This window comes from Eurosta solidaginis, chromosome 3 (genome assembly GCF_040869045.1).
Source record: "Eurosta solidaginis isolate ZX-2024a chromosome 3, ASM4086904v1, whole genome shotgun sequence".
Taxonomy (NCBI): domain Eukaryota; kingdom Metazoa; phylum Arthropoda; class Insecta; order Diptera; family Tephritidae; genus Eurosta; species Eurosta solidaginis.
Genome location: NC_090321.1, coordinates 193,543,988 through 193,571,201, shown reverse-complemented (window position 1 = coordinate 193,571,201; position 27,214 = coordinate 193,543,988). Strand labels below are relative to the sequence as shown.

At 37.6% G+C, this 27,214-nt stretch overlaps 1 protein-coding gene across 3 annotated transcripts in view; it reads right to left on the bottom strand.

Annotated features, from left to right (window-relative positions):
- The window catches only part of Pi3K59F (phosphatidylinositol 3-kinase 59F), an 87,354-nt gene that overhangs the window by 3,824 nt on the left and 56,316 nt on the right, over nucleotides 1–27,214 (bottom strand). For all 3 annotated transcript variants that reach the window (XM_067774407.1, XM_067774406.1, XM_067774408.1), the window contains exons 5-7: nucleotides 17,912–18,185; nucleotides 17,487–17,848; nucleotides 14,545–14,994 (exon numbers count right to left, since the gene is read on the bottom strand). In XM_067774407.1, coding sequence (XP_067630508.1) covers nucleotides 14,549–14,994; nucleotides 17,487–17,848; nucleotides 17,912–18,185 — 1,082 coding nt within the window. In that variant the 3' untranslated portion in view covers nucleotides 14,545–14,548. The remainder of the gene's footprint in view (nucleotides 1–14,544; nucleotides 14,995–17,486; nucleotides 17,849–17,911; nucleotides 18,186–27,214) is intronic.

Genomic DNA, 27,214 nt, shown 5'->3' with positions numbered 1-27,214 from the left:
ACAATGATGACATGATATGAAACTTCTCGCTCTCTGAGAGCGCGTGAAAATGTGCATTTTTTATAACATTGACCATAGATGCCATCATCCTCAAAATCAAATTTGGGCATTTCGGAATAGCTTTGGGGTATTTTACATGGTAAAGGTTTAATTTATGATTTTCACCGAAAACTTACTCAAGATTGTCAAATGGGATATCAAAAAACTCGAATTTTTTCAGGATCACAAATACAAAAAAAAGCTTATTTTACCCGTTAAAAATTTTTCCGTGACAACACGTGAAATTTAATTTTTTGATAGCTAAGATAAAATGTACTTATCTCTTTTCGTGCGTTAATATAAAAGCTCATTTAATTTTGTTATTTCTTGTACCTTTTTTACAAATTTTTGATCCGCTTATGTAGTTGAATACACTTGAAATGAAAAATAATGAAAACGCACCGATTTTCTTGGAATTATTTTTGCGCGGTTTACGCAACTCTGATCTTCAAGACCCATTCTTGGAAACGAATGAAGTTTGTTTACAATCGAATGAACCAATGTTTACAATTGAATGAACTTTAAGACCCATTCCTGGAAACGAATTGAGAGAGAATGAATGTTTCGTATCATGTCATCATTGCTGTACAAGTAGAGTATCAACATCGGGTGAGGCTATTGTTTATTTGCGCATTGCCGAAAAGATATTTTGCAAACAAACGCTCATGCGCAGAATGTTTTAACGGTTTAATTTTATACTTTTGTTTAAATTTTTCCTTACAAGCAATAAAGTAGTATTTTTATGGCATATTTACGAATTACTTTTTGCGTGTTTACAAACATGCGTGCATACGTCTTACCTCATCGATTTTTCATCTACAACTAAATCAATGATGACATGATATGAAACTTCTCGCTCTCTGAGAGCGCGCGAAAATGTGCATTTTTTATAACATTGACCATAGATGCCATCATCCTCAAAATCAAATTTGGGCATTTCGGAATAACTTTGGGGTATTTTACATGGTAAAGGTTTAATTTATGATTTTCACCGAAAACTTACTCAAGATTGTCAAATGGGATATCAAAAAACTCGGATTTTTTTCAGGATCACAAATACAAAAAAAAACTTATTTTACCCGTTAAAAATTTTTCGTGACAACACGTGAAATTTAATTTTTTGATAGCTAAGGCCACCGTGGTGTGATGGTAGCGTGCTCCGCCTATCACACCGTATGCCCTGGGTTCAACTCCCGGGCAAAGCAACATCAAAATTTTAGAAATAAGATTTTTCAATTAGAAGAAAATTTTTCTAAGCGGGGTCGCCCCTCGGCAGTGTCTGGCAAGCGCTCCGATTGTATTTCTGCCATGAAAAGCTCTCAGTGAAAACTCATCTGCCTTGCAGATGCCGTTCGGAGTCGGCATAAAACATGTAGGTCCCGTCCGGCCAATTTGTAGGGAAAAATCAAGAGGAGCACGACGCAAATTGGAAGAGAAGCTCGGCCTTAGATCTCTTCGGAGGTTATCGCGCCTTACATTTATTTTATTTTTTTAAGATAAAATGTACTTATCTCTTTTCGTGCGTTAATATAACAGCTCATTTAATTTTGTTATTTCGTGTACCTTTTTTACAAATTTTTGATCCGCTTATGTAGTTGAATACACTTGAAATGAAAAATAATGAAAACGCACCGATTTTCTTGGATTTTTTTTTGCGCGGTTTACGCAACTCTGATCTTCAAGACCCATTCTTGGAAACGAATGAAGTTTGTTTACAATCGAATGAACCAATGTTTACAAATGAATGAACTTTAAGACCCATTCCTGGAAACGAATAGAGAGAGAATGAATGTTTCGTATCATGTCATCATTGAACTAAATCACTACCAATAAGATGATTTTAGTTTTACTCACACAGCCACAGTTTTGATTTTGGGGACTCCTGGTTTAAACATAAAGGCTGATTACATTCAACATGGCGTCTACAGACCACAACCACAATAAAGCAAAGCTTAACGACAACCCTAGCCAAGCATTGGCTTCTTAATTACTTTAAAAGCGGCAGCCACCAATATAAATTACAGCAAATAGCAGCGAAAAATTTAGAAAAAAATATTAATTATGATTAAAAAACGTCCAAAAGAATGATTTTAGCTTTTATTATCTGTTATTTACTTCTATTTTAGTTTTTATTGACAAAATAAAAAGGACGCCACTCACTGACACTTCCCAAAAATAGAATTAGGTTTAATCTGGCTACAACGGCTTTCGTGATAGATGTCGTGCCGCTGTCGCGCCGAAAATAACGGCACTCATAAGAACATGTGTAAAAATAATATGACAGATGTGGCGGCTACACCGCCGTCGTGAATATGATCAGCCCTATACGTACAAGCTCATGATTGAAATTCTACACATACACACTTATAGCTCCGTCACATAAGCAGTTTTTCATATAGATGAGTTTAACACAAGCTAATGCGTTATGAGTAGATTGCACGTATTTTTATGGAGAACGATAGATTGAGCGACACTGGCGCCATCTGAACTCCCAAATTTTGTTGCAAGCAAATCATAAGAAGAATTTTACATTCGCTTTGGCTAAGGGCGTTGGCACACTTTGCAAGTGAAATTATTTTTCCCACTCGTTGGTAACTTTTCTAACATTTTTCGCAATTAAAAACTGCAATATAACAATCGAATACGACACAAAATATGTTAGCAAGTATTTTTAGGGTGAATGTCTATAACAGTGCTTCGCGAAATTGTGTATGTGAATGGGCCAGGATAAATAAAATTCAATTGCCAAGTCTGAAGTTCCTTCATATTTACAAACGCAACATCTTGGTTGAGGCGATAGCCTCCGAAGAGATCTAAAGCCGAGCTTCTCTTCCAATTTGCGTCGTGCTCCTCTTGATTTTCCCTACAAATCGGCCGGACGGGACCTACATGTTTTTTGCCGACTCCGAACGACATCTGCAAGGCAGATGAGTTTTCACTGAGAGCTTTTCATGGCAGAAATACACTCGAGCGCTTGCCAGACACTGCCGAGGGGCGACCCCGCTTAGAAAAATTGTCTGCTAATTGGAATACTTTATTTCTAAAATTTTGATGTTGCTTTGCCCGGGGTGTGAACCCAGGGCATTCGGTGTGGTAGGCGGAGCATGCTACCATCACACCACGGCGGCCGCTGGTCTTGGTTGATTGTGGCGATGTTATTGAAATGCATAAGCTTGTGTTAAACGCATCTATATGAAAAATGTCACTGTGCCGGGGCCTTTACGAATGCATTTCGAAGCTTGAAAAATTTCATAGCAGTGAGATATAAATATGGTAAGCTATTATTCGCTGTTGTTGTATGGTTGCAGCAAATATCTTGGTTGGTTTACATTTGTTCGTTTCCTCGCCACAACCTTTTTGGTTTGCTTCAAATTGGGGACTTGGATTTGTTTGTTTAACGAAGTGTGAATCATACTTGAGATTGTATTTTATCACCCCGCATCAAAACGTAAATGGCATATAGGTCGGAATAGGCTATCAAATGCTGATGTTGTTGTGGTAGCAGCAACACCTTGATTCGGTCCAACTTGTTCGTTCCAACTTTAGTTTACTTTTTTCAAGTGCGAACCATACTTGTATTTTATCATATTGTAACGAATTTATTGAAAATCCGCTTATTTTACACCTTCTAATAACGTTCGTATCGCTAAGCTGTTAAATAACTCCTCCAATATTCAATAATGCAAAGTGGTCTTTATTAGACTACTTTGAAAGTACTTCACAATAACACTTATACTTCGCAATCAATAGCGTGCTTAAATCAAACTGATTACTGACTACTCAACTTGCTCTGCTTTTATACTCTCTGTTGCATTGTCCGCATATTACTCCATATGTCTAGACGTTTCTCCGTCTAGAATTTTCTACTTGGTTACCAGCTATAGGCATGTGTATTTGTAGTTTATAGCCTCTTGCATAAACATATGCGTGTATATATGTGAGTACTACTTCGGCTGATGATTACATGTGTTTATGAGTATCTCTCCGTTGCCTATGTATGTGGGTAAATGATGATTAATGTGTTTATGTAGCTTGCTTTAATGTTTTTGTTGTTGTGCATTTACTTAGTAACAGCTTAGAGATGGTAATATTCGTCACAATATGAAGTAGCTTATGCAGTATACAAGTTAAATTACTAAAGGTTATTTAGTTGAAAAAAAATGTTTTTATTGGGAGCTATGGCTCCTTTATTACTCAATGTTAGAATTAGAACTAACTTTTACAAATATTATTTTCTTACAACTAACTTATTTTGTCGCCGCTCTACCGACTGCGCTGCTGTTGCCGCTTTGTGAATTCGCTGACGATGCGCTTCCCACCGCTTGCTGCATTCCTACTTATTTTCGTGATGTTATGACTTGGTTGAAATTGTTGACGATGCATTTCCCACCGCTTGCTGCATTCTTAGTTATTTTCGTGGTGTTATGTTTCGTTATGGAATTTTGTTTACCAGCTTGTGCAACAAGTGTCTTCTTGCTTTACTATTTGGCGTGCGTCGTGCTAACAGCTCCCCCCCTGAAATTCAAACGTCCGCGTTTGAGGTGCTGGGTTTTTGAAATATTTGATTCAGCCCCTCTATTGCAGCCTCTGTCAGTTCGATGGGCTGCTGCTGGTTGACCTTTTTGAGGTGTAATCTTGACCTGGTAATGGATATAATAATGATTATAGCTACCAGTGCGATACTGATATTAGTGGCATAGTTGAAATGATTTGCAGATTTTGTGTATTCTATTAGTTTCGTGTTATTTATGTTTATCTGCTTTAGCATTTTTGAGGACAATATTTCTTCGGTTGTATTTGATTCTGAAAATGGTTGGAGTACAGCGGGTAGGGGCTTGCTTGTGCGCTTTTCTGTATTGGAAAATTTTTTTCCGTTGATTATAATTGTAGCGTTGTTGTAGTGTATTATAAATGTGCCGTTAAGGGATGTAGTTTCTTCGTTTATTACGATTTCTCCTTTAAAGTCGTTCAAAAATAGGATGTCTGGTGAGAGTGCTTCAACTTCCGGTATGTGTTGACTGTTGGTCACTGTGCAGTTCGGCAAGCGGCTGTTTAGGAGATTACTTATACAATAGTCCCTACTTAAATCTAACAAATTATTTTTTGAACATATTTGAATTGAGTTGTATTGTTTACATTCTTTTTGTATGCCATAAAGGTTTCTTTCACAGGTAAGTATTGATTCGAAATTTATTTTATTAATCTTATTGTTTTTCTTTATTGCTCTAATGTCTATTGTTTTACAAGTTTGTTCTTCTACCGTGGGTAGACTTATGATATAAATTGCCATTTGTTGCTATTTTAATTTGTGAAAATTCTAAAGCTTCATCCAAATTTATAAACGGAATATTATCTTTTTCGAAAATCTGTTTGGCAATGTCTACTTCTTCACTTGACATAATATATGAGTTTACTATATTGGCTTTAGCCCAATGAATAGCATATGCTATATTTATGATTTCTTCCTTTAAAATTTCTAATTTGTATTTCAATTTCAAAAATGCTTCTATTTCCCTGCTTTTGTCATTTTGCAATTCCTTGGTAATATTGTTTGTAATATTTGTAATTTCATTTATCTTTTTTATTGTTAGTTTGTTAATAATAACCTGATTGTTATTATTTTCAAGGACGTTATTTAATTTATTTAAAACTATTTCATGATCCTCGTGGTCTGGATTTCCTGCGATCCATTTCCACGCACTACCTATGAAATTTAGTGACCTTTTCGATCTTCCTTCTATTTTTAGATTATTTAGATGAGCCTTAATTTGTGATATGAGAAGGGGTAAGAAGGGATAATTGGGATTTTTATATGCTTGTGTTTTCAGTTCTATATGCTCCAGGATTTCGTTGTATTTGTCAATGTCGATTTCGTGTATTATTCTAAATGTTCCGGTCTGTAGTTTGGCCGTTCCTTTTTCTATTGTTACAAGTTGGGAGTTAGAGTAGTCGAGTATTTGTACCTCTGCTAGGCAGAGCGGTATGAAAAATCTGCAAAGAAGAAGTTTTACACATCGTTTAATTAGTTGCGTATCCTACTTTTGTGTACTATTTGTCCCTTTTCGGTAATTACTGTACTATTTCGATCCTCCTTAACTATTTCCTTAGTATATGGCTTACTTAATTTAGTCCCTAACCTCCTGTTTTTCTTGACGTAAATGATTTGACCTGGTAAATATGATTTTACGTTATGTTTCTTTCTGTTGTGGTATTCTATGTCCTTTCTCTGCTTAAGTGCCAGTTTCTCTAAGTTACTTTGCCTACTTCTTTCTATATCTTCTGGAGTAAACGTAACGTTTCTACCGAAATATAAATCTACTGGCCTCTATTTAGTCACAGAATGGATAGTATGATTGTATTCCGACACAGCTCTTTCTAGGAGCTCGTCAAAGTTCCTGTGTCCTCCATTCTCTTTGAGGCAACGCGTTATTTCCACCAGAGTAGAATGGAACCTTTCTACTTGCCCGTTTGCCTGGCTTTTGTATGGTGGTGTTGTAAAAACTTCTATTCCCAACTCGTCCGTCATCATAAATTTAATTGAACTAGAATTCAATGAAGGTTCGTTGTCGATTACAATCAGTTTTGGCACTCCGGAATAGAAAATCAAGTCTCTTAAAGGACCTCTAACGTCTACTATTGCCCTGCTTGAAAGTTTCCTTGTTTGTGCGTATTTCGTAAATTTGTCCAGGGCAGTCATAATTACTTTACCTTCTGTTAAAAAAATGTCTATGTGGACCGTGTGTCCGGGATATGTGGGTAATGGCGTCTCGCCAATTTTGAGTTGGTTGGGATGGCGTTCGTATTTGTTTTCTTTGCAAGTTGTGCAATTAGTTACAATTCTTTTTATTTTGCTGAGCATTCCTGGGAAATAGATTTTTTCCAGAATCTGTACTTTGTTTTCAACTGCATTTCTGTGTGCGCGTTTATGGATGTCTAAAATGGTGTTTTCCTGGTCCTGTTCGTTGGTGATGTCGTCAACTAATTTTTGGGTATATATCTTATAGTTACTAAAATGTAGTGGATAGATGTTTTGGATCATGCCCATTATTCTTTCATCTGTGTTGATTCCGTTGATGACGGAGGGGTTAAGGTATCGTTTTAGGTGCGTAGCGAGAATTTGATCGTCATATTGGGGTTCTGTAATTATGTGACGATGGATTGTTGGAAATATTATTTTAAATTGATATGAAGATGTTTCGTCTTGCTTGAAAAATATTTGATTTTTAAAAACGTTTATTGGGGCCTCTGTACATGGTATGAGGTTATGGCTTGAGCTCTCGTCACTGTGGATTGTGGGAGTGAGGGAATTTATTTGGGGAGGTATCCTTGATAAGGCGTCTGCGACCACGTTGGAGTACCCTGGTTTATACTTCAGTTCGTAATTATATTCCTCCAGGATTGCTTTCCATCGTTTCATTTTGCTATTCGTATTCCTTGTACTTAAAGCGTATGTAAGCGGTTGGTGGTCGGTAAATATATTTACTTTTCTTGACCCGTACAAGTAGTTCCTTAAGGAGCTTAATGACCATATAATGGCCAGCATCTCCTTCTCATTGGTTGCATAAGATTCTTCGGTTTTGTTGAGGGTTCTGGATATGTATGTTACGGGTTTTTTATTTTGTGATAGTACGGCGCCTATTGCGAAGTCGGATGCGTCCGTGGTCAGTTCGAAGTCCCTTTCAAAATTCGGATGGGACAGAACGATGTCCGGTGAAGTAAGGGTGGTTTTTATTTTGTCGAATGCATTTAATGCTTCCTGATCTAGGGTAATGAATTGCTTCCTTAATGCGTTTTTGGAAATATTTCCAAATTTGCCTCGCAAAATGGCCGTAAGTGGCTTGGCGATCTTGGCAAAGTCCTGAATAAATCTTCTATAATAGCTTGCCATGCCAAGGAACGAACGAAGTTCCTTAAGATTTTAAGGAGGAGGCATATTAACTATGGCTTCTACCTTTTTTGGGTTTGTTTTTATTCCTTCCGGGGTAACAACGTACCCCAGGAATTCTACTTCCTGTTTGGCAAACTCGCACTTGTCTAGCTGTATTTTCATGTTTGCACTCTCTAGGGTTCTGAACACTAATTCAATATTTTTTAAGTGTTCCTCTTCGTTTTTCCAAAATATTATTACATCATCGATGTAGACGTAACATCTTACACCGATATGTTGCCGGAGGATATCATCCAATGCCCGTTGAAATGTGGAAGGGGCATTCTTAAGCCCAAATGGCAATCGGAGAAATTCGTACTTTCCGTTGTTTACGGAAAATGCCGTTTTCTCGATATCGGACTCACGAAGTGGAATCTGATGAAATCCGCTTTTAAGATCAACAACGGTAAATAGTGAATTATTTCCGAGGTTTGCAAGAACCTCATTTATTTCTGGTATAGGGTACTTATCGGGGATTGTAACTGAATTGAGCTTTCGATAGTCGATCACCATCCGGTATTTCTTTTTACCAGAGGCGTCCAACTTTTTGTCGACTATCCAGACTGGTGAGTTATACGGGGATTTTGATCTCCTAATTATCCCGTTATCTAGGAGTTCCTCTCTTTGCCTTTCTATTTCCTCTTTAAGCGCCATTGGATAAGGATAAGGCTTGGAATATACGGGTGTGTCGCTGGTAGTGCGGATTTCGCCCTTCACTAAAGTAGTATATGTTAGTTTTTCGTCGGGATCCGAGAACAGATTGGGACATTTCCCAATTATGCCATTAATTTTTGATTGAATTTCGGCAGAAAGATGTGTTATTTTTATTCCTAAATTATTCACTTCTTGTGGCACCCTTTGTTTTAGAGGGATAACTATATTTTCGAAAATTGTCATCATATTTTTATCAGTGTGGATTGTTGCTTGCAGTTGTTTGAGCGTGTCGTTACCTATTATTCCGTGAAAGGAGTTTAATGTTGGTAAAATGAAAAATTTAATTTTGCCTACGCCGTGTCCGAAAATATCCACGTACGTGTGGTGAGTGATCTCTATGTCTCCTGCGACAGAGTTAACTTTAAAAGTATGCTCATTAGGAATTGGATTTCTTATCCTCGAGGATTGTATGTAGTTTTTATTCGAGCCGGTATCTATTAGAAAGTCTAGTCCATCTCCGCTCCTAGCAATGAACTCGTAATAGGGGAGTGAAGATGGAGTTAGTCTAAAAAATTAATAGTATCTAGTTCGGTGCAATCCTGCTCGTTCAGGGCTGGATTGTTGTTTGTGATTAAATTAAGGTTACTTTTTGGTATGTGGTCTGGTTGATTTTCATTTCCATAATTAGTTAGGACGGGATTATCCTCGTAGATTTGGTGAGGATCTGCCTGATCGTAGTATTCATCCGGTTTAGTGTAGTCCGTATTGGCGTAAAAAGTTCTTTGCATTTTATTTGGTGCGTGAGGATGTTGAGTAGAAAGGGGACGCTTCTGCGCGAAATTGTTTTGGTTATTCTGCGGCCGGTTTTGATAGTTGACCTTCCTGGAATGTATGGACTGGTCTACATCCATGGGTACGGGTGGTTTTGGTGGTAGATTGTTTCTGTTATTATTGGAGTAATTATTTTGATTTTTGTATCCTGTTGGGTTCAAACGGAAATTTGGGTTATACTGGGGATAATTGGTTTGGCCGTAGTATCCCGGGGTAATTGTAGTTGCCAGTACGATTTGTCTGTGGAATGAATGGATTATTTGGGTACCTATTTGGTTGTCGATTAAACTGTTGCGACCTCGGTGCAAAACTAGGTTTTGGTGCTAAGGAATAAGTCAGCTCGGGATAGAAGGGTCTGTTATTGTTATAATTTGTGGTATTTCGTGGTGGTCGTGGCGGTCCGTTGATAATTGATCTATTCACAGTGTTCGCGTGGTTCATTCGGAAGGACATGTTATCAAGTTTTTGACACAGGTGCAATGCCTGTGGCAGGGTGGTTGGTACACGGATACTGAGGAGACGGGTTAGGTCTCCATTAAGCCCGCGAATAAACGTATCCAGAGCTTTCTCTCTGTAGGAGTTTGTCATGGCTCTGATGGACTCTTCGCCCAAGTCGAGACAGGAAATTTTGTCAAGGATTAGTGAAAGATGTTGATAGACCTTCTGATAGAAGGTAGAAATATCATCGTGGCGCTGGGCCAGCGTGGTCATTTGGTATTCTAAAGTACCAATATCTCTCTTGTCGGAATAGTGCATCATAAGGCACTTTCTAATATGCGTCCAATCTAGTGGAGTACTATAGGATTCGAGAGCCGTGTCGGCATCGCCGACAATTTTGTGTCTGATTGTATGTAGTATGGCGAAATATTTAGGTGTGTCTTTCAAAGATTCATATGCTTTTAGTATTCTGTCGACACTTTTTCTCCAGGAGCTAAATTCTCCTGGTCGTCCTGAGAATTCTCTCAGGCATTTTTCCATATCTGGTACCCTATCTAGATCGTTTATATTTTGCGCATTTAATGTAACACTATGGTCTGGTGGCAAATCATTAGGGGAAGTCCTATTCATTCTATCTAACGCTTCTATAGCTGCTGATTCTACTGCCGTCGTATTAGAGACGGGAGGATTTCCCTGACGGGTATTTCCGTATTCCAACCTAAGTTGGTTCAATTGATCAACGAGTTCCTCCGCGGATCCTGGCATTTTCCTAGATTTTTTTTTTTTTTTATTTGATTGCTAATTTCTTTTAGTTCTTCTTTTATTTCACAAGGCACAACTCTGTTTACTTTTCACAATGATTTCTGTATAATATTTTCTTTAGATTTTATGGATTTGTTTCCTAATTTATAGTTAATTTTTCTTTCACAAAAAGCAATTAAATTTACTTTTCACAATAATTCGCTTTTCTTTTTTTGTTCCACAAGCGCAACTCAATTTACTTTCTCGCAATGACTTCTGTGTAAATTTTTATCTTTGATTTTATGGATTTGTATGCTAATTTCACTTTTAATTTTTCTTTTCTTTCACAAAGCACAATTAGATCTACTTTTCATAATAATTTCTTTTTCTCTTTTTTTCAATTGTTATTATTATTTTTGTTTTCAATTATTTACTTATTACTATTTAATCTAACGCTAGTATCATGTCCAACGCTGGATGTGGGGTTTTCGCCGCTTCGGTGTTCGTCCTTTTCCCTCCTGGTACTTGGGTACCTCGGTCGTACTGCTTATTCCACTTCCCGGTGCCGCTGTAGACGCGTGGCCTTACTTGTTATTTTTCAGGCACTTTTAACGTTTTTTTTTATACGTCACTCGCGTGGCCTTACTTTTTGATTTTCAGGCACTACTACTTTCCGATACTCGCGCTAGTCCCTGCTCGGGCGCCAGTTAACTTACTAAAGGTTATTTAGTGGAAAAAATGTTTTTATTGGGAGCTATGGCTCCTTTATTAGTCAATGTCAGAATCAGAACTAACTTTTACAAATATTATTTTCTTACAACTAACTTATTTTGTCGCCGCTCTACCGACTGCGCTGCTGTTGCCGCTTTGTGAATTCGCTGACAATGCGCTTCCCACCGCTTGCTGCATTCCTATTTATTTTCGTGATGTTATGACTTGGTTGAAATTGTTGACGATGCATTTCCCACCGCTTACTGCATTCTTAGTTATTTTCGTGGTGTTATGTTTCGTTATGGAATTTTGTTTACCAGCTTGTGCAACAAGTGTTTTCTTGCTTTACTATTTGGCGTGTGTCGTGCTAACATACATACATATGCGCAGATTATATTTATAAGCCTTTATCTAACTTGCTTCATATATCTTTGAAGTATGGCATCTTTCCGTCAGCGTGGAAAGAATCTTTTCTCATTCATCTTCATAAGAACGGGAGTAGGTCTCTCATTGAAAACCATCGCGGCACAGCTAAGCTCTCCGCTATTCCAAAATTATTTGAAGCTATTGTTACCAGCCAGCTCACACTTCCGATCTCTACATCAATTGCTAGTTGCCGACACGGATTTTGCAAGGGAAAATCCACAATTACCAACTTGCTTGAGTTCACAACTCATGTCTTAAACGGTTTTCAAGAATGCATGCACACGAACGTTGTATACACAGATTTTAGTAAAGCGTTTGACAAAGTATATCACTCGCTACTTATTCATAAACTGGATATTCTGGGCTTTCAACCAGGTCTCGCGCAATGGATATCGTCTATCTTCTTGACAGAACTCAAACAGTGATCTTTAAAAATGCTTTGTCCGATGTCATTGGAGTTCCTCAGGGCAGTCATTTTGGCCTAATTCTGTTCTTGCTGTTTATAAACGATATTTCTACAACAATAAAATTTTCTAAAATTTTTATGTACCTATGCCAGCGGGTTAGGGGGTAGAATATATCCGCGGTAGGTATGCCTGCCGTAAGAGGAGACTAAAATACCAGATTCAAGGGGCTGTAAAGCATTTGTAAAGAGATGGTCTAAAGAATTTAGCGACCCGTACGTTACTAAAGCTCTTTTTACAACATTAGTCAGGCCGATATTAGAATATGGTGCAATAATTTGGAACCCGAGCTACCAGGCTCATATTGATCGGCTAGATTTAGTCCAAAAACAATTCTTACTTTTCTTCTTAAGAGATTTTTATTGGGATTCTACGTCTAATCTGTCACCTTATACTAATCGCCTGAAACTTATTAATCTTCCCACCCTTGCTAGTCGTAGGGAAATGCTTGGAATTGTATTAATGATTAAATTACTTAATGGTTCGGTCTCTAGCTCATTTCTGTTGAGCGAAGTAAACTTTAATGTCTCTTCCCGGCCTTCAAGACATTTTAATCCTCTCTACCATTGTATTATTATTTATTATATTATTTTGAATTAAATGAGGCCTTCCGCTGCTTGTGTCAGAATTACAACTCCACTTTAGCACATTTGATGTTTCGGACTCGCTTTTTTGCATAAAAACAATCTGTTCTTTCCTCTCTTAATAGCAACTAAATGTATATTAACTACTAATGCGGCATTTATTGTACTTAGCTGATGAGGTTTTCTCTGTAGCTGAGCAGTTTTGGATTTCGACGGTTTAATGAACCACGGCCTTACAACGACTCGGCATAAACAGGATTAACAGGAACAGGATGTGTGTATGTTAACGTTAATGAAGGACGCTTCACTATCTCTGTATAATAGCTTTCAGAACGCTGGCCAGGCCTTTGGCAAAAAGTGCAGATCCTAGATTCACCACTGCGTTATCCACCGTACACCCTTGCATTTTGTGAACTGTGCAAACCCAACACAATATAATAATCGATCGTATGATTCCTCCGTTCCGTACGATTTTTCTAAATATCTTCATCCGTGCGCCCCCAGGCGAAACTTTTTGTAAATTGTTTTATAGTATCATCCATGATTCAATTACTAGAGGTTTGTTCTCCAATGACGACAGATCTTTGACACTCCCAAATTGAAAAATCTGGACGGGTTGCTTTTACGAATTAAGGAAAACGGGGAATAATTCAATCCCCTTCAGTAAACATTGTAGTAGGTAGAAAAGTATCTTTGGTAGTATATTAGTAGTGATAACAAATTTGTAAATGCCAAAAGTTGTTGGGGAATTAATTCATTTTCTACTAAATATTTCGTGAATTGATAAAGTTATGTTGGTTTGGTCATTCTTTCAGAATTTGTTTTAAGAATGCCGTACGTTACGATTTTATTCAAAAATCCACTATCAAAAATTGTTTCAAAAATTCCCTATATGAGCATAAGTCATAAGAGGGAGTTAATGAAAAGCATTCGGAATGAATAAGTTAACGTGCTCAATTACTAATGACATTTTTACGGGAATCGGTTTACTAGTGGAGTTTTTGACGTTGAGCGATGAATTATGATTTGGTTTAGGTTTCGTATGTTCATAGGTTTACGAAAGTGCACGATTCCTTGGTGTCCATACTTTTCATAAAACCTATGTTCACCCACATTAATAGATCACGGCATAGTTAATTAATTCATAAGAAAATTAAAAAAATGTTCTAAAGAATTATGCAGTTCAGTACTTATCGGGTATATGTAAACTGATTGCATCCTATTTCTACTACTAATATTTTTCGAAAATTCGCAAAGAAACAACACAGCTAACGAATGTCAATTCGATTTGGGAGCAAAGTGGCTGCAATTTTAAAAAAAATGTCTGTCGAGCAAACCTCTTGTGATTGAATCATGCTATCATCGGCCTCTGAATTAAGTTTGAAATTTCAAGTCTCTAGCTCATCGATGTTACCTAAAAGCCGGTTTAAGTTCTCATCTAATTATTTGGATCCGTGCGTTACCTAACAGATTTCCCCCCTTTTATTGCATTGTCTGTGTCTTAACCTATATGTCAAGTTTCACGTTTGTAGCTCTGTTTAAAAATCGATTGCAAGATTTGTATTGAAAATGCGGACCAACATTCAACCGACCTAATATAAAGGAAATGAAATGCAGTACGGAATTCCCTAATATAGTACTTCGTACTCATATGTATATTTATAAGCAGTTATTCTCTTTACGGAATACTGTACTTAAATATGAAATAATAATAAAATAAATGATATACCATTTTACTTTCGCCAATATTGTGCCAATTTGTGAATTTGTTCTACCAAAGCTGGCATAACTGCTGTAATTGAAACATCCAGAAGTGTTTGTAGATGTTGTACTGCCTCTTCATCCGTTAGACCCAATTGTAAGTTCTCTTCAACTTTTTTCACAGCCTTATCGGGCTCAAGTGCTATATCTGGCACAGAAGCATCGACCATAAGGGAAAAAAGATTCAGCATGACATTTGCATGACGACGCAAATGCAAATAAGCTGTATAGCATTGTTTACGAAATTCATGATGATGATCAGAACTGACACCGCCCATGGCCTCCACCATTTCTTTGCTCAGTTTCATAGGTGGCGGCATAGGTTTTGGATCACGCCCTAGTATGTAACCAAAATCAATGTGAAATAATTTACCATTAGTTGTTAGAAGTAGATTATCCAAATGACGATCGCCCACACCTAAATATATAGTAAAGTAAACAAACGACAAATAAATAATCGAATTTAAAAACTTAGGCCAGGGTTTTTCAGTAGTAGTTAAGCTTTGCTTAAACTGCAGTCAAATTTAAACTACATTTATCCTACTGAGCAGCTTTTCAGTCACAGTTTAAGGCCGCCTTCGGCCTTTTTGTACGGCAACATTGGTTTTTTATTATCTAGATAATTTGTAGATACGACAACAGCTGGATTTTGCTTACCCAACAAACATTTAAAAGGTATTTCTTCAGCGAAATATATATCTAGTTCCGGAGGTGATATCCAACATCATTATATATTTATTCTTAAACCAGATAGTTGTCAAGTTGATATCCAACTTCATTCACCAATCACTATCCAACCTTTGAGAAAAATTTGATGTAAAATTTATAGTTTTCGAGTTGATATCCAACGTCATTAGCATTTTCAAATTATTATCCAACCTTTGAGAGATTTTGAGAAATGTACAGTTCTCAAATGAATATCCAACACGTTTCTTCAGTTGATATCCTAGATTGGATATCGAGTTGAAGTGAAGTTAAAAAAATCTCCAAGGTTCTACCACCAAAGCCAACAGCTATTTATTGTGAAAAATCAACACCTGGTTGATAGCAGTAACGAAGCGTAATTTATCAAAAATAAATCATATTTATCTTATTTTATTTTTCTGAAAATACTGTAGTATTTGAATCTTACACTTGAGTCTAGTCAAAGAACCACAAGTTGGGAACTATCATTTTTCAACGTAAGTAATAGCATTTTTCGCTTTATAAAAAATTTCCTCTTTTGCTCAGTACACTATGATTCTCAAGTTGAGCCACTGTTTCGTAACAACTCTTGAGATTTTATAGGTATGCTAGTTATCAACATCAGGGCCGTACCGAGACTGGTGCAAGAGCTGCGGTGCACCAGGGCCCCAGCTCCGAAGGGCCCCAAACCCCCACCATCCCAGCAACAACTGCCACCTCTGAACAATCGTTTTCAAAATTAAACTTTATCAAAAATTATTTGCGAAGTTTGATGGGTAATGAACGATTTTGCGAGTATGAAAAGTAGAAAAAACTTTTCTAGAATGAGAGACACAAGAAACTCACAATATGTGCAAGAAAATTTGAAGTTATAATGTTTCAATTGTTTTTGTTTTTATCGGCCTATTGATAAATGATTCAAGGTTCGATTCGAGCTCAAGGCCAGAACAATAATTTTTTTCTAATGATAATTATCTACTTCTATTCCTTTTTACCAACTATATTTATTCAGTGTTGCGCCATCTGGTGCAAATCACTGATAATGCTGGATTTTTGTTTATTGTCAATTACTTTGTTTGACATTCCCAAGGGCTCATGGTTTATTAACAATTGTTTTTGTTTTTATCGGCCTATTGATAAATGATTCAAGGTTCGATTCGACCTCATGGCCAGAACAATAATTTTTTTCTAATGATAATTATTGTTATTTTTTAATTTTTCCATTATTGTTCTGGCCTTGAGCTCGAATCGAACCTTGAATCGTTATAATGTTTCTGAGATTTTACATTGAGTATTAGTCATTAATGTAGTGATATAAGAATATTTATTTTTTTGTAACAAGTAGTACGACAATTTGGTTGTAAAGGAGTATATAAAGAAACTATGTATGCAAAATTATATAAAAATATCCTACAAGCAAAACCTTTGTGTCGTAGAACCTTTTTTTAGAAAAAAGGCCCTCCTGTGAATTTTGCACAAGGCCCCCACGACCTCCGGTACGGCCCTGATCAACATGAGCTCTATTGGTACTCATGCCCAAATTCCTGTTGGGTATATTCGACGCCATTTCGAGCGAACGCAAATCACCGATAGGTTAACTAGAGTTTAACCCTGCCAGATCGGCCGCTTAAGCTGAACTTAAACTTCAGTTAAAGTAGACTGAAAAACTGCAGATTAAGTTTAGGCGTAGTTTAACTGACAAAATGAGTTGAATTTGTACTGAAAAACCGGGCCTTAGTGTTACAAATACGTATTTGACGCTCCGCGTGAAAAGGCCCCTAACGCGAATCGTGTTGGTTTGACATGGCGAGCAGACATATTAGATCGTGTGCGCTAGCTTTCGCATGACCGCCCGTATGCGGCACAATTACTGTCGACTTTAACTTTAAGGGTATTTTCTCACGGACCGTCACACATATATATATATATGTATATATATATATATATATATATATATATATTAGGCCGAGTCGATTTGTGGGGAGGCAAAAAAAAAAAGCATATTCTAGGGATCAAAATAAGAAACTTTGCCGAAGGAGCTATACCTCTAAAACGAATTCTGATGTCCCCCCCTTGGGTCGTAGGGGCAAATTTTTCGTTTTAGAGGTATGGTTCCTTCGGCAAAGTTTCTTATTTTGATCCCTAGAATACGATTTTCACAGAGCAATGAGCGATTTTTAAATCGACCCGCCCTAATATATATATACATATATCATTGATAATAACCTAGCAAATATGTTATCACACAATAACCAGCACAGCTTTTTATATATGTATCCATTGTTTCTGCCGCAATACCATAAGGCCCATTCTCGCATGGATTATGCTTACGGAAGAAGTTGTGTATACTGCCTTCGCGCGCCAAAACATCAGCTACAGTAAACGAATCGATATATTGTAGGAGGCCATGCTTTGAACTAGTCGCTAATACTTTGTAAGGTGTCAATTTTAAATCTAAATTCTCTCGACGCAATAATTTATCCATTAAGGTTATCATTTGTAGAATTAATTGATCCTGTCGAAGATCATCGCCATGCTTAAAAATGGCTACATATTCATGTTTGCCAATGGTCGTAACAAAAGTCAGTCTAAAAACGTAGTTTAAAAGTTAAGATTTAATTAAATATCTAATGTTTGTCACATAAAATTACTTGGCAGGCATCAGCGCACTTTTGAAGAGCGAAGTTTTGGATGGAATAATTTTTGCAATGGATATTTCTGGATCCAAAGGGAATGGTCGTGGATCAAAGTTGGTGAAATTTATTTTGAATGTGTCCGTTTCCGTTAAAAGTTTTTGAAACTTTTCAGTTTTTTTATTCCTATTGCCGGGTTCTTTAGCAACGATTTTAACCAGTTTCACCAATTCATCTATTAAAATCTGCTGTTTCTTCAAATTATGCCATATATTTCGCAACTGAAAGTTACCTGCGAGGAAATAGAAAAATTATATGGCTTGGATACATAAAATTCCTGCTTATTTTGCAGCTTCTGTTAACGTTCGAATCTCTGAGCTGTTGAATAAATAAATAAAATATTCGGTATAAATGTACTTTATTTACAGCTCTACTGTAGTAGTACTTCACAATTACTATACCCGCGTACTTCACTTATATCGTATTAAAACTCTGATGACCTGATATCACTGATGACATGATACGAAACTTTTATTATCTCTCAATTCGTTTCCAGGAATGGGTCTTGAAGTTCATTCGATTGTAAACAAAAGTTCGTTCGTTTCCAAGAATGGGTCTTGAACATCAGATGGCTATAGAGTTGCCTAAACTACCAAAAAAAAAAAAAAACTCCAAGAAATCCGTTCGGTTTCATTATTTTCAAAAAATCAGCAAGTAAGGTGATAAAAACTTATTAAAATTTATAAAAAAGGCAAAGTTTTGTAGAAATATTTTGTGGTAGATAAGTGAAAAAATATGAAATAATATATTTCGATTGCGTTGCTTTGCTTTGTTGCCCTGGCACCGCCATAAGATAACAATGAACGGCTAGCCCCTTTTTCACTTTGATGCGACCAAAATGTTTATTTACATACATATGTATATCCACATACAATAAAAAACGCAAAAAATTTATAAGAAATTACGAAATTAGATCACTTGGTGAAGTATCTGCGTTGTCGTCCGTAAAAGGCTGTTAATTATACATGTTGCGTTAACCTATACGTATACCTACAATTTATCTAAGCTGTCAAAAGTGGAATGTTGCAACGCTCCACAAAAACCTGGCCTTTATGCATCCATTTACATCAATGCGAAGACCAAGAAGCTGACTTTTTCTCCAATCGAAAGCTGCTATCAAAACCCGTTTCGTGTGCAGCCCTTCGATGAAAGGTGTTGTCATTGATAAATTTTCCACGGGTGAAAAATAGTTATTTTTTCTTCGGATTTGTAATCCTGACAAAAATTGGAGTTTTTTCATATCCCATTTGACAATCTTGAGTAATTTTTCAGTGAAATTTATAAATTAAACCTTTACCATGTAAAATACCCCAAAGTTATTCTGAAATGCCCAAATTTGATTTTGAGCATGATGGTATCTATGGCCAATATTATAAAAAATGCACATTTTCACGCGCTCTCAGAGAGCGAGAAGTTTCATATCATGTCATCTGTGCCTGATATAGAACATTCATTCTCTCTCAGTACGTTTCCAGGAATGGGTCTTCAATATCCGCTGTCTGTTCATTCCATTGTAAACAATGGTTCATTCGCTTCCAGGAATGGGTCCTCAATATCAGATGGCTATAGAGTTGCCTAAAATACGCAAAAAAAAACTCCAAGAAATCCGATCGGTATCATTATTTTCAAATAAATTAGCAAGTAAGCTGATAAAAACTTATTAAAATTTATAATAAAGGAAAAGTTTTGAAAATATATTTTGTGGTAAATACCATGGTATAAAAAAGAAGGTAGTTCCACTCAAAATTTTTTGACGTATTTGCGGATTTTTGAAGTTTAATAATGTTTGTTTTTTTTTTTTGCTAGAAGCGTTGCCATACCGTTACTGTTTAAGGCGAAATTGTGTTTTTTCGGGATGATAATTTCCTTCAGGATGAAAAGGCAATGGTCATTTGAGACAATAATATGCTTTAGCACGATTTATATGCATACATATCGATTGAGAATACAGTAAAAATGCAATTTTATTGAAAAATAGTGGATAATAAATGTGACCCGCCCTGTGAAAAGGTGGCTTATGACTCAAAAAAGAAATTGCGAGAAACATCTGTTAACAGCTGGGCTCGAATCGTAACATTTGTCATACCCGAGAAATGGAAAATGGCCAAGGTGGTCCCGTTACTAAAGCCTGGGAAACCAGCCAACGTAGGTGAGTCATATCGTCCGATATCTCTCCTATCGCCAGTGGCAAAGACCCTTGAAGCCATTTTGCTCCCTTATTTCCAAGCACATTTGCAGCTAGCCCCTCATCAGCATGGCTTCAGAAAACTCCATAGCACTACCTCCGCGCTAAATGTCATTAGCACCCAGATAAATTGCGGTTTGAATCAATACCCCCACCATAGAACAGTACTCGTAGCGCTAGACCTATCAAAAGCTTTTGATACGGTCAACCATGGCTCGTTACTGCAAGACCTGGAAGGGTCTACCCTTCCCCCATGTCTTAAAAGGTGGACCGCAAATTATCTGGGTGGTCGGCAGGCATCGGTGCAATTCAGAAACGAAACATCAAAACAAAGGAGAATTAAACAAGGGGTGCCACAGGGTGGTGTCCTATCCCCGCTTTTGTTTAATTTCTACATATCTAAGCTACCTTCACCACCGGAAGGAGTCACAATCGTTGTCAAACGCCGATGACTGCACAATAATGGCCACAGGCCCAGGCCCAGAGATCGATGAGCTATGCAATAAAATAAACGGCTATCTCCCTGATCTTTCCAGTTTTTTCGCCTCGCGAAACCTGGCATTGTCACCGACTAAATCTTCCGCGACCTTATTTACAACATGGACGCCCCAAATGTCGACCATATTGAACATCCACGTCGATGGCACTACGCTACCGACTGTCCTACACCCCAAAATCTTGGGTGCGACGTTTGATCAGGATCTACATTTTGGTGCGCACGCAACCGCAATTGTTCCAAGAATTCAGAGCCGTAATAAAATCCTCAAATCCCTTGCTGGCAGTACCTGTGGAAAAGATAAAGAAACGCTCTTGACCACATACAAAGCAATTAGCCAGCCGATTACGTGCTACGCGTCACCCATATGGTCGCCAAGCCTAAAAACCACCCACTGGAAGAAACTACAGGCCTGCCAAAATACTGCTCTCAGAATCGCCACGGGCTGTCTTCTTATGTCCCCAGAACACCATCTGCATAATGAGGCGAGAATACTCCCCATCAGGGAGAGAAATGAGATGCTGACCAAACAGTTTCTGTTGAATACCCAGAAACCTGGGCATCCCAACAGACATCTGATTGACGAACCAGCACCGCCTAGGGGCCTAAGGAGTCATCTCCGTAAGCATTTTGAGGAAATACGGCACCTGAGAACCCAGCCGTATGAAGCGAAAAAACACAAGCAGGTCCTTGGTGAACTCCATAGACAGGCGTCGGACCTTTATGTCGGGAATTGCCCGGTGAATCCAGTACTTGAAGAAAAATATCCAGAACTCGCAGAAGAGGAACGCATACTCCCCAGGGAAACGCGTGTCACTCTTGCTCAACTTCGTTCTGGATACTGTAACAGGTTAAACTCTTACCTATCCAGAATCAACCCCGACATACAAAATGTATGCCCCGCTTGCAATGTGTCCCCACATGACACCAACCATCTCTTTAATTGTAATGTGGAACCAACGCCTCTAACACCCCTTTCCTTATGGTCCACCCCTGTTGAAACGGCAAGTTTCCTTGGACTCCCGTTAGAGGATATTGATGACAATTTGTGATCGGTCGCGGCTATTAGGTGGGGCGAGCATTGCTACAACAACAACAACAACAATCGTAACATCCGTGATCGTATAACTCGTCACGTAAAAACATGATTTTCGGATTATGACATACGTGAACGTACGACTTCGCTCGTAATTTTGGATCGCAACATACGTGACGAGTGACTGAACGTACACGTTACGTTCCAATTTCATTCGATCACAAACCGGCATTCGTATACATACAAATTTCATGAAAAATGTAAGTAAATTGTTGAAATATATAAATAAATAAATGTAAGGCGCGATAACCCCCGAAGAGATCTAAGGCCGAGCTTCTCTTCCAATTTGCGTCGTGCTCCTCTTGAATTTTCCCTACAAATTGGCCGGACGGGACCTACATGTTTTATGCCGACTCCGAACGGCATCTGCAAGGCAGATGAGTTTTCACTGAGAGCTTTTCATGGCAGAAATACAATCGGAGCGCTTGCCAGACACTGCCGAGGGGCGACCCCGCTTAGAAAAATTTTCTTCTAATTGAAAAATCTTATTTCTAAAATTTTGATGTTGCTTTGCCCGGGAGTTGAACCCAGGGCATACGGTGTGATAGGCGGAGCACGCTACCATCACACCACGGTGGCCGTTGAAATATATGAATAAATAAAATATAATAACACATTTCAAACTCTTATTATTAAGAGAGGTCGAATTCAAATAAACTAAATCCAATCCAAAAGGAAATAAAGGCGGATTTCATGGCGAGACACCCAGGGCTGGCGAAGAATAATCTTCCAAACTCTGGAAACGGCATAATTACCTCCAGTAGACTTTGGGAGGAACTTTCTAATAGATTAAATGCTGAAGGGCCACCAGTTAAGGATGCAAAGATGTGGAGGAAGGTATATACAGCCGTTATTATATCTTTGAATGCTTGAAAGTAATAAACTTGTTTTTATTTCATTGCGGGCTTTTGCTGATCAGAAGTATCATGCAAAAAATAAGCTTTCCTTCAACAAACAGTCAAAGAAAAAGACTGGTGGGGGACCCTATCAGGAAAAAACAATAACTGCCACCGAGGAGGCTATCACTGAGGCGGCTGGCCTTGAGGTATGTGTAGCAGGTGATGACTTGCAAATAAAGTGACTGGAATTGGAGACGCTGCAAATTAAAGCGAGAAGACCTCATTCATTTTTTTTAGAATATTTATTATTATATGCATATTTATATATAATAAACTGACTGTGAATTTTCTTTTTTTTTTAGTTTTTAAGTCAGAAAATTAATTGATTTATGTTTTACAAAGATTACCTGAAGAATGACTTAAAGTAATGTGATATTTACTTGGTACATACACTATATACATATTTAAAATAAAAATGAAAGAGAATATTGAATTTAATAAATAATTTCATTTATTTAAATACTGCCAGGCTTAATTTTGAAGCTATTTAGGAACATATCATTGCTTAGGACACCCTTAAAAGTGAACGTTTTATTTGATCTCTTATCGATTTTCCTATATTGGTAAGTTGGTTTGTTTCGCCTGTCTCAATTTCTAGAATATGATCTTCCGAGTGAAGATTTGACGGTTCATAATGTATCTTAAATGTAATGCAAATGTTATGTAATGCAGCAGAAACATTTGCAAATCTTGCCATTTTCGCAGGATGATATCTTCCTCTTTTGTCATATCCTAAAATCTTCCAGCGCCCTTTGAGAATGTCAATTGTTCTCTCAATAATACACCTTCCTTTAGAGTGAATGTCATTAAAATACTGTTCATCTGAACCGTCTGATATGCTTCTGTATGGGGTTATTAACCACGTCTCAAGTGGGTAGCCATAATCTCCTATGTAAATGTATAAATTAATTATTGGTTAAAAAAAGTTCGCTGCACCCAATACCTTTACCTAAAAGCCATGAATTCCTACTAAATAGTCACTACCGACATTGTGCTGGTAGCCACCGCTAGCAAGAAGTGAAAGCGTGACTGTCAATTGCAAAATTGAAAGAACCGCTTTGGCATCGGCTTGCTTCAAATTTAATTTCTCCAGAAGGTAACTAAAAGCTTCTTTAGTTAAGCGAAATCTCTTCAAGAATCTGAAATTATTTTTTGTTACAAAGAAATAATATATAAATGATATGCTTACGCTTTGTTCGATAAGTCCAACGGGTTACTGCGTTCTCTTAGCCGCCTCCGGACAATTTTTTCATCGCCTTCGCTATCACTTGAGCTCATACAAAACAATAAAATTGGATCCATCGTAACTATTTACTTTATTTTTTATATTTTTTGCAACCAATTTGACAGTTCAAAGTCTATTGTGAGCTAAAAATACAATCCAATCTATTGTGGATCGTAAAAATTATTGTGAATTGAAAATAAATCACGTTCCATTCGCTATCGTATGTTATAATTCCATTTTGTTTATACGTCTGACGTATCATGTAATTTTCTTTCGTATGGTTACCGATCCGTGATCGTATGTTACGATTCGAGCCCTGTTTTTTTAGTCATAAGCCACCTTTTCATAGACCGGGTCACATATATTGGTTAGTGACTCATATATTTACGGCAGTTTGACCCCTGATAGAGAAAAATACACGAAAATCCTGCTGTTCTAGCATGTCCCTATTATCATGCCTCTACATTTCTGAAGGCATGTTGAGATAAAGTGTATCTCCAAAGTCTGCAGCGAGTTCCCAAGGTTACCCCTGGTACAACGGGCAAAAGAACTCTCATAACTAGTGGCTCACCTGCAGAGCTACAGGTTCTGTCAACATGTTCTGAGCAAATGTGCGGACACTTAAGAAGGCTATATTGCCTTGCTTTGCATACATTGATCCATGTTTCTTCCACCAAAGCAATTTTCGAGAGCTGAAAAAGTAACATTTTTTCTAGGCTGATATTTCGTATTAAAATATTTTCAACGCATGCGGCTAATTTTTTTTATTTTTTTGTATTGACTGTAATGAAGTATGTAATACTAATCTACATAGTAGTTTCTTATCACAAAACGGATTTATACTAATTTTTAATTTTTCTTGCTTTTTTACGTTCTACGCAATACACAGGGCTGTGAACCATCTCGGGTCTATGCTAGAGATATACGCCGCCGATTAGGGTCGTTTTTCGCACGCCGCCGCCGAATGTCAAAAATATCGGCGCGGCGGCGGCGGCAGCGGCGTCCGGCGCGTTACTATATTTTCTACTCGTTTAAGACTGTTTAGGCCATTTATTGTTCATGTCGGATATGGTCGAAAGTGGTATCAACAGATGCGCATCACTGCCAGTTATAAGAAACTAATTGCGAAATTTTATTCTTTCTAACTGTTAAAAAGTTATTTAAGTTAAGTTTTCGATGTCATCTTAACACGGACTTTGCATCACCCATTTCACCAAGTTATTAAAACAAAACACTAAAAGAAAAGTTATATAATAAACTAGCAGAGTACCCGACGTCGTTCGGGTATAAATAAAAGCAGTACTATGTAGACTAATATATTAAACTAATCCCAACCCCCATTTGTATGGGAGATGCCACGCCCCTTTTTCGCTATCCCCAATTTTTCCCGAGGGGGTAGGGATTAGTCTTATATACCTCCTCACCTAATTTCAGTCGTCTGGCTTTAATACTTTCAGATATATTGACAACCAAAAATTCTAGTTGTATGGGAGGTGCCACGCCCCTTTTTCGTGGTCTCATATAACCACTCACCTAATTTCAGTCGTCTAGCCTTAATACTTTCAGATATATTGACTACGAAAAATTGCAGTTGTATGGGAGGTGCCACGCCCTCTTGTCGAAAACCTTTTTATATAATCTACCATAGATTGACGCACTCAGGGTATGTCATGGCAAAATTTCGTTTGATTCCATTCTGCGGTTTAGGCTGTAAGTCCAAACATACATACAGACATACTTTCACAAATATATAGTAGAGATTTATATGCTTACTTTGCATATTTTTTTTCAAAAAATTAATAATGAACAATGAATTCAAATAAAATGACCCAAGGCGTTTCAAATTGTTTTCAAATTGCCCTCAAGTTGTTAAAAAAGCAAAAAAAAAAAGGTGCCGATTTTTTAAAAAAATTGTATATTGCGATTGGCTGAAAGAATAAGCCAAATCAGTGATGCAAAATCCTTTAGTAGGTTCTAGGGGCATAAACACTCCTTTGAACTGATTCTTACCTCATACTTAAGTTGAGGATATATGTACGAATGAGAAGGTTTTGAAAAATCATTTGGGCTTACATTCAAAAATCTATCGTTTATTTGCGAAACTATAAAATAGCGTCTGAAATGTTAATTTTAATTTTCACACTTCATCCTTCAACACCCAAGTCTTCCGGTTTGACATAAAGTTGGCGGCCCTATCCAAAACTAGTCCCTTGGAGTGAATCACATTGATTATAGCCTATCAACCAAGTTTAAATATCGCCTACACGTTACGGCTCCTTTTACAAATGTGAATACGTATGCACATATATTTACCAGGTCAGGCTTTGTCCTTCGCAAGAACACTCATAGTGGTGAAGCAAAAGCTTTCCCAAGACAGTCGAACTAATGACTGTGTGTGCTATTACCCTAACGTAGTGGATAGTCGAACTAGTCTGAAAACTGAAGCCACGCGGTCATCCATAATGAGCTTTTATATCATAAGGCCGGAAAACAGCAGTAAACATCTTTCAACTTAAAATCGGTCGACTTTCATTCTAAAATATCGTTTTGATTTAACGAAGACTATTGAAATAAATGATGTGAACACAAACGTCTGCAAACATTGGTCTATATTTTAAAAATTTTATCCAGGGTCCTTGTAAAATTTTAATTATGTAGATGCGCCGAGTATTTTACGATTTTCACCGATTACGCAATGACTTAGATTGCTTATGATTTCGAAGGCGGCGTCCTTGGCCGAAAAGTCACTCCCTAATGTTTCAAGGTGTTTCTCTGGTGTAGCTCGGCAGCATAGCGCGACAAAAGCATCCGTTGGAAAATCTTCGGAGCTACACCTAGAGCTTCTAGGAAAGTGACGTCGACGAAGGTATGAGTTCGAAGTCGCAGTCCTACAGCTGGCATATGATGTGAGGGTCAGGAGGCGTGGTAGCGACTGGTGGTCGGGATTGCTATTGTTCGCACATCGGGAATTGTAGCTCTTAAAAACAGCCGAAAAACTGGAGGCGCCCTGTGCCACGGGAGTCATGAGTATTAACAGACCATTAATAGCAACCGTAAGTCGCCTTTGAGCGTGATCGCAAAGGAGCCACAAATTATTTTAAGAAATCGTGTTCACGACGATTATTAGGAGTTAACCCTAGGCGAAACTACGCTTTGCACGAGATATGCAAACAAAAGTGTGGCTATTTTATGTATCTCTATTTCTTTTCAGCAGACGCAGCACTACCAATTCCAAAGACCGGGGTTACGTTCGAAGCCTCTCTGGAGTAAGCGAAGGAGGGGCAATCCCTCCGCAAGGAGCTACTCCTGAAAATTTTTGAACGGTCTGCGAGATCTTGAGGCAAAAACTCCGGATCTTTC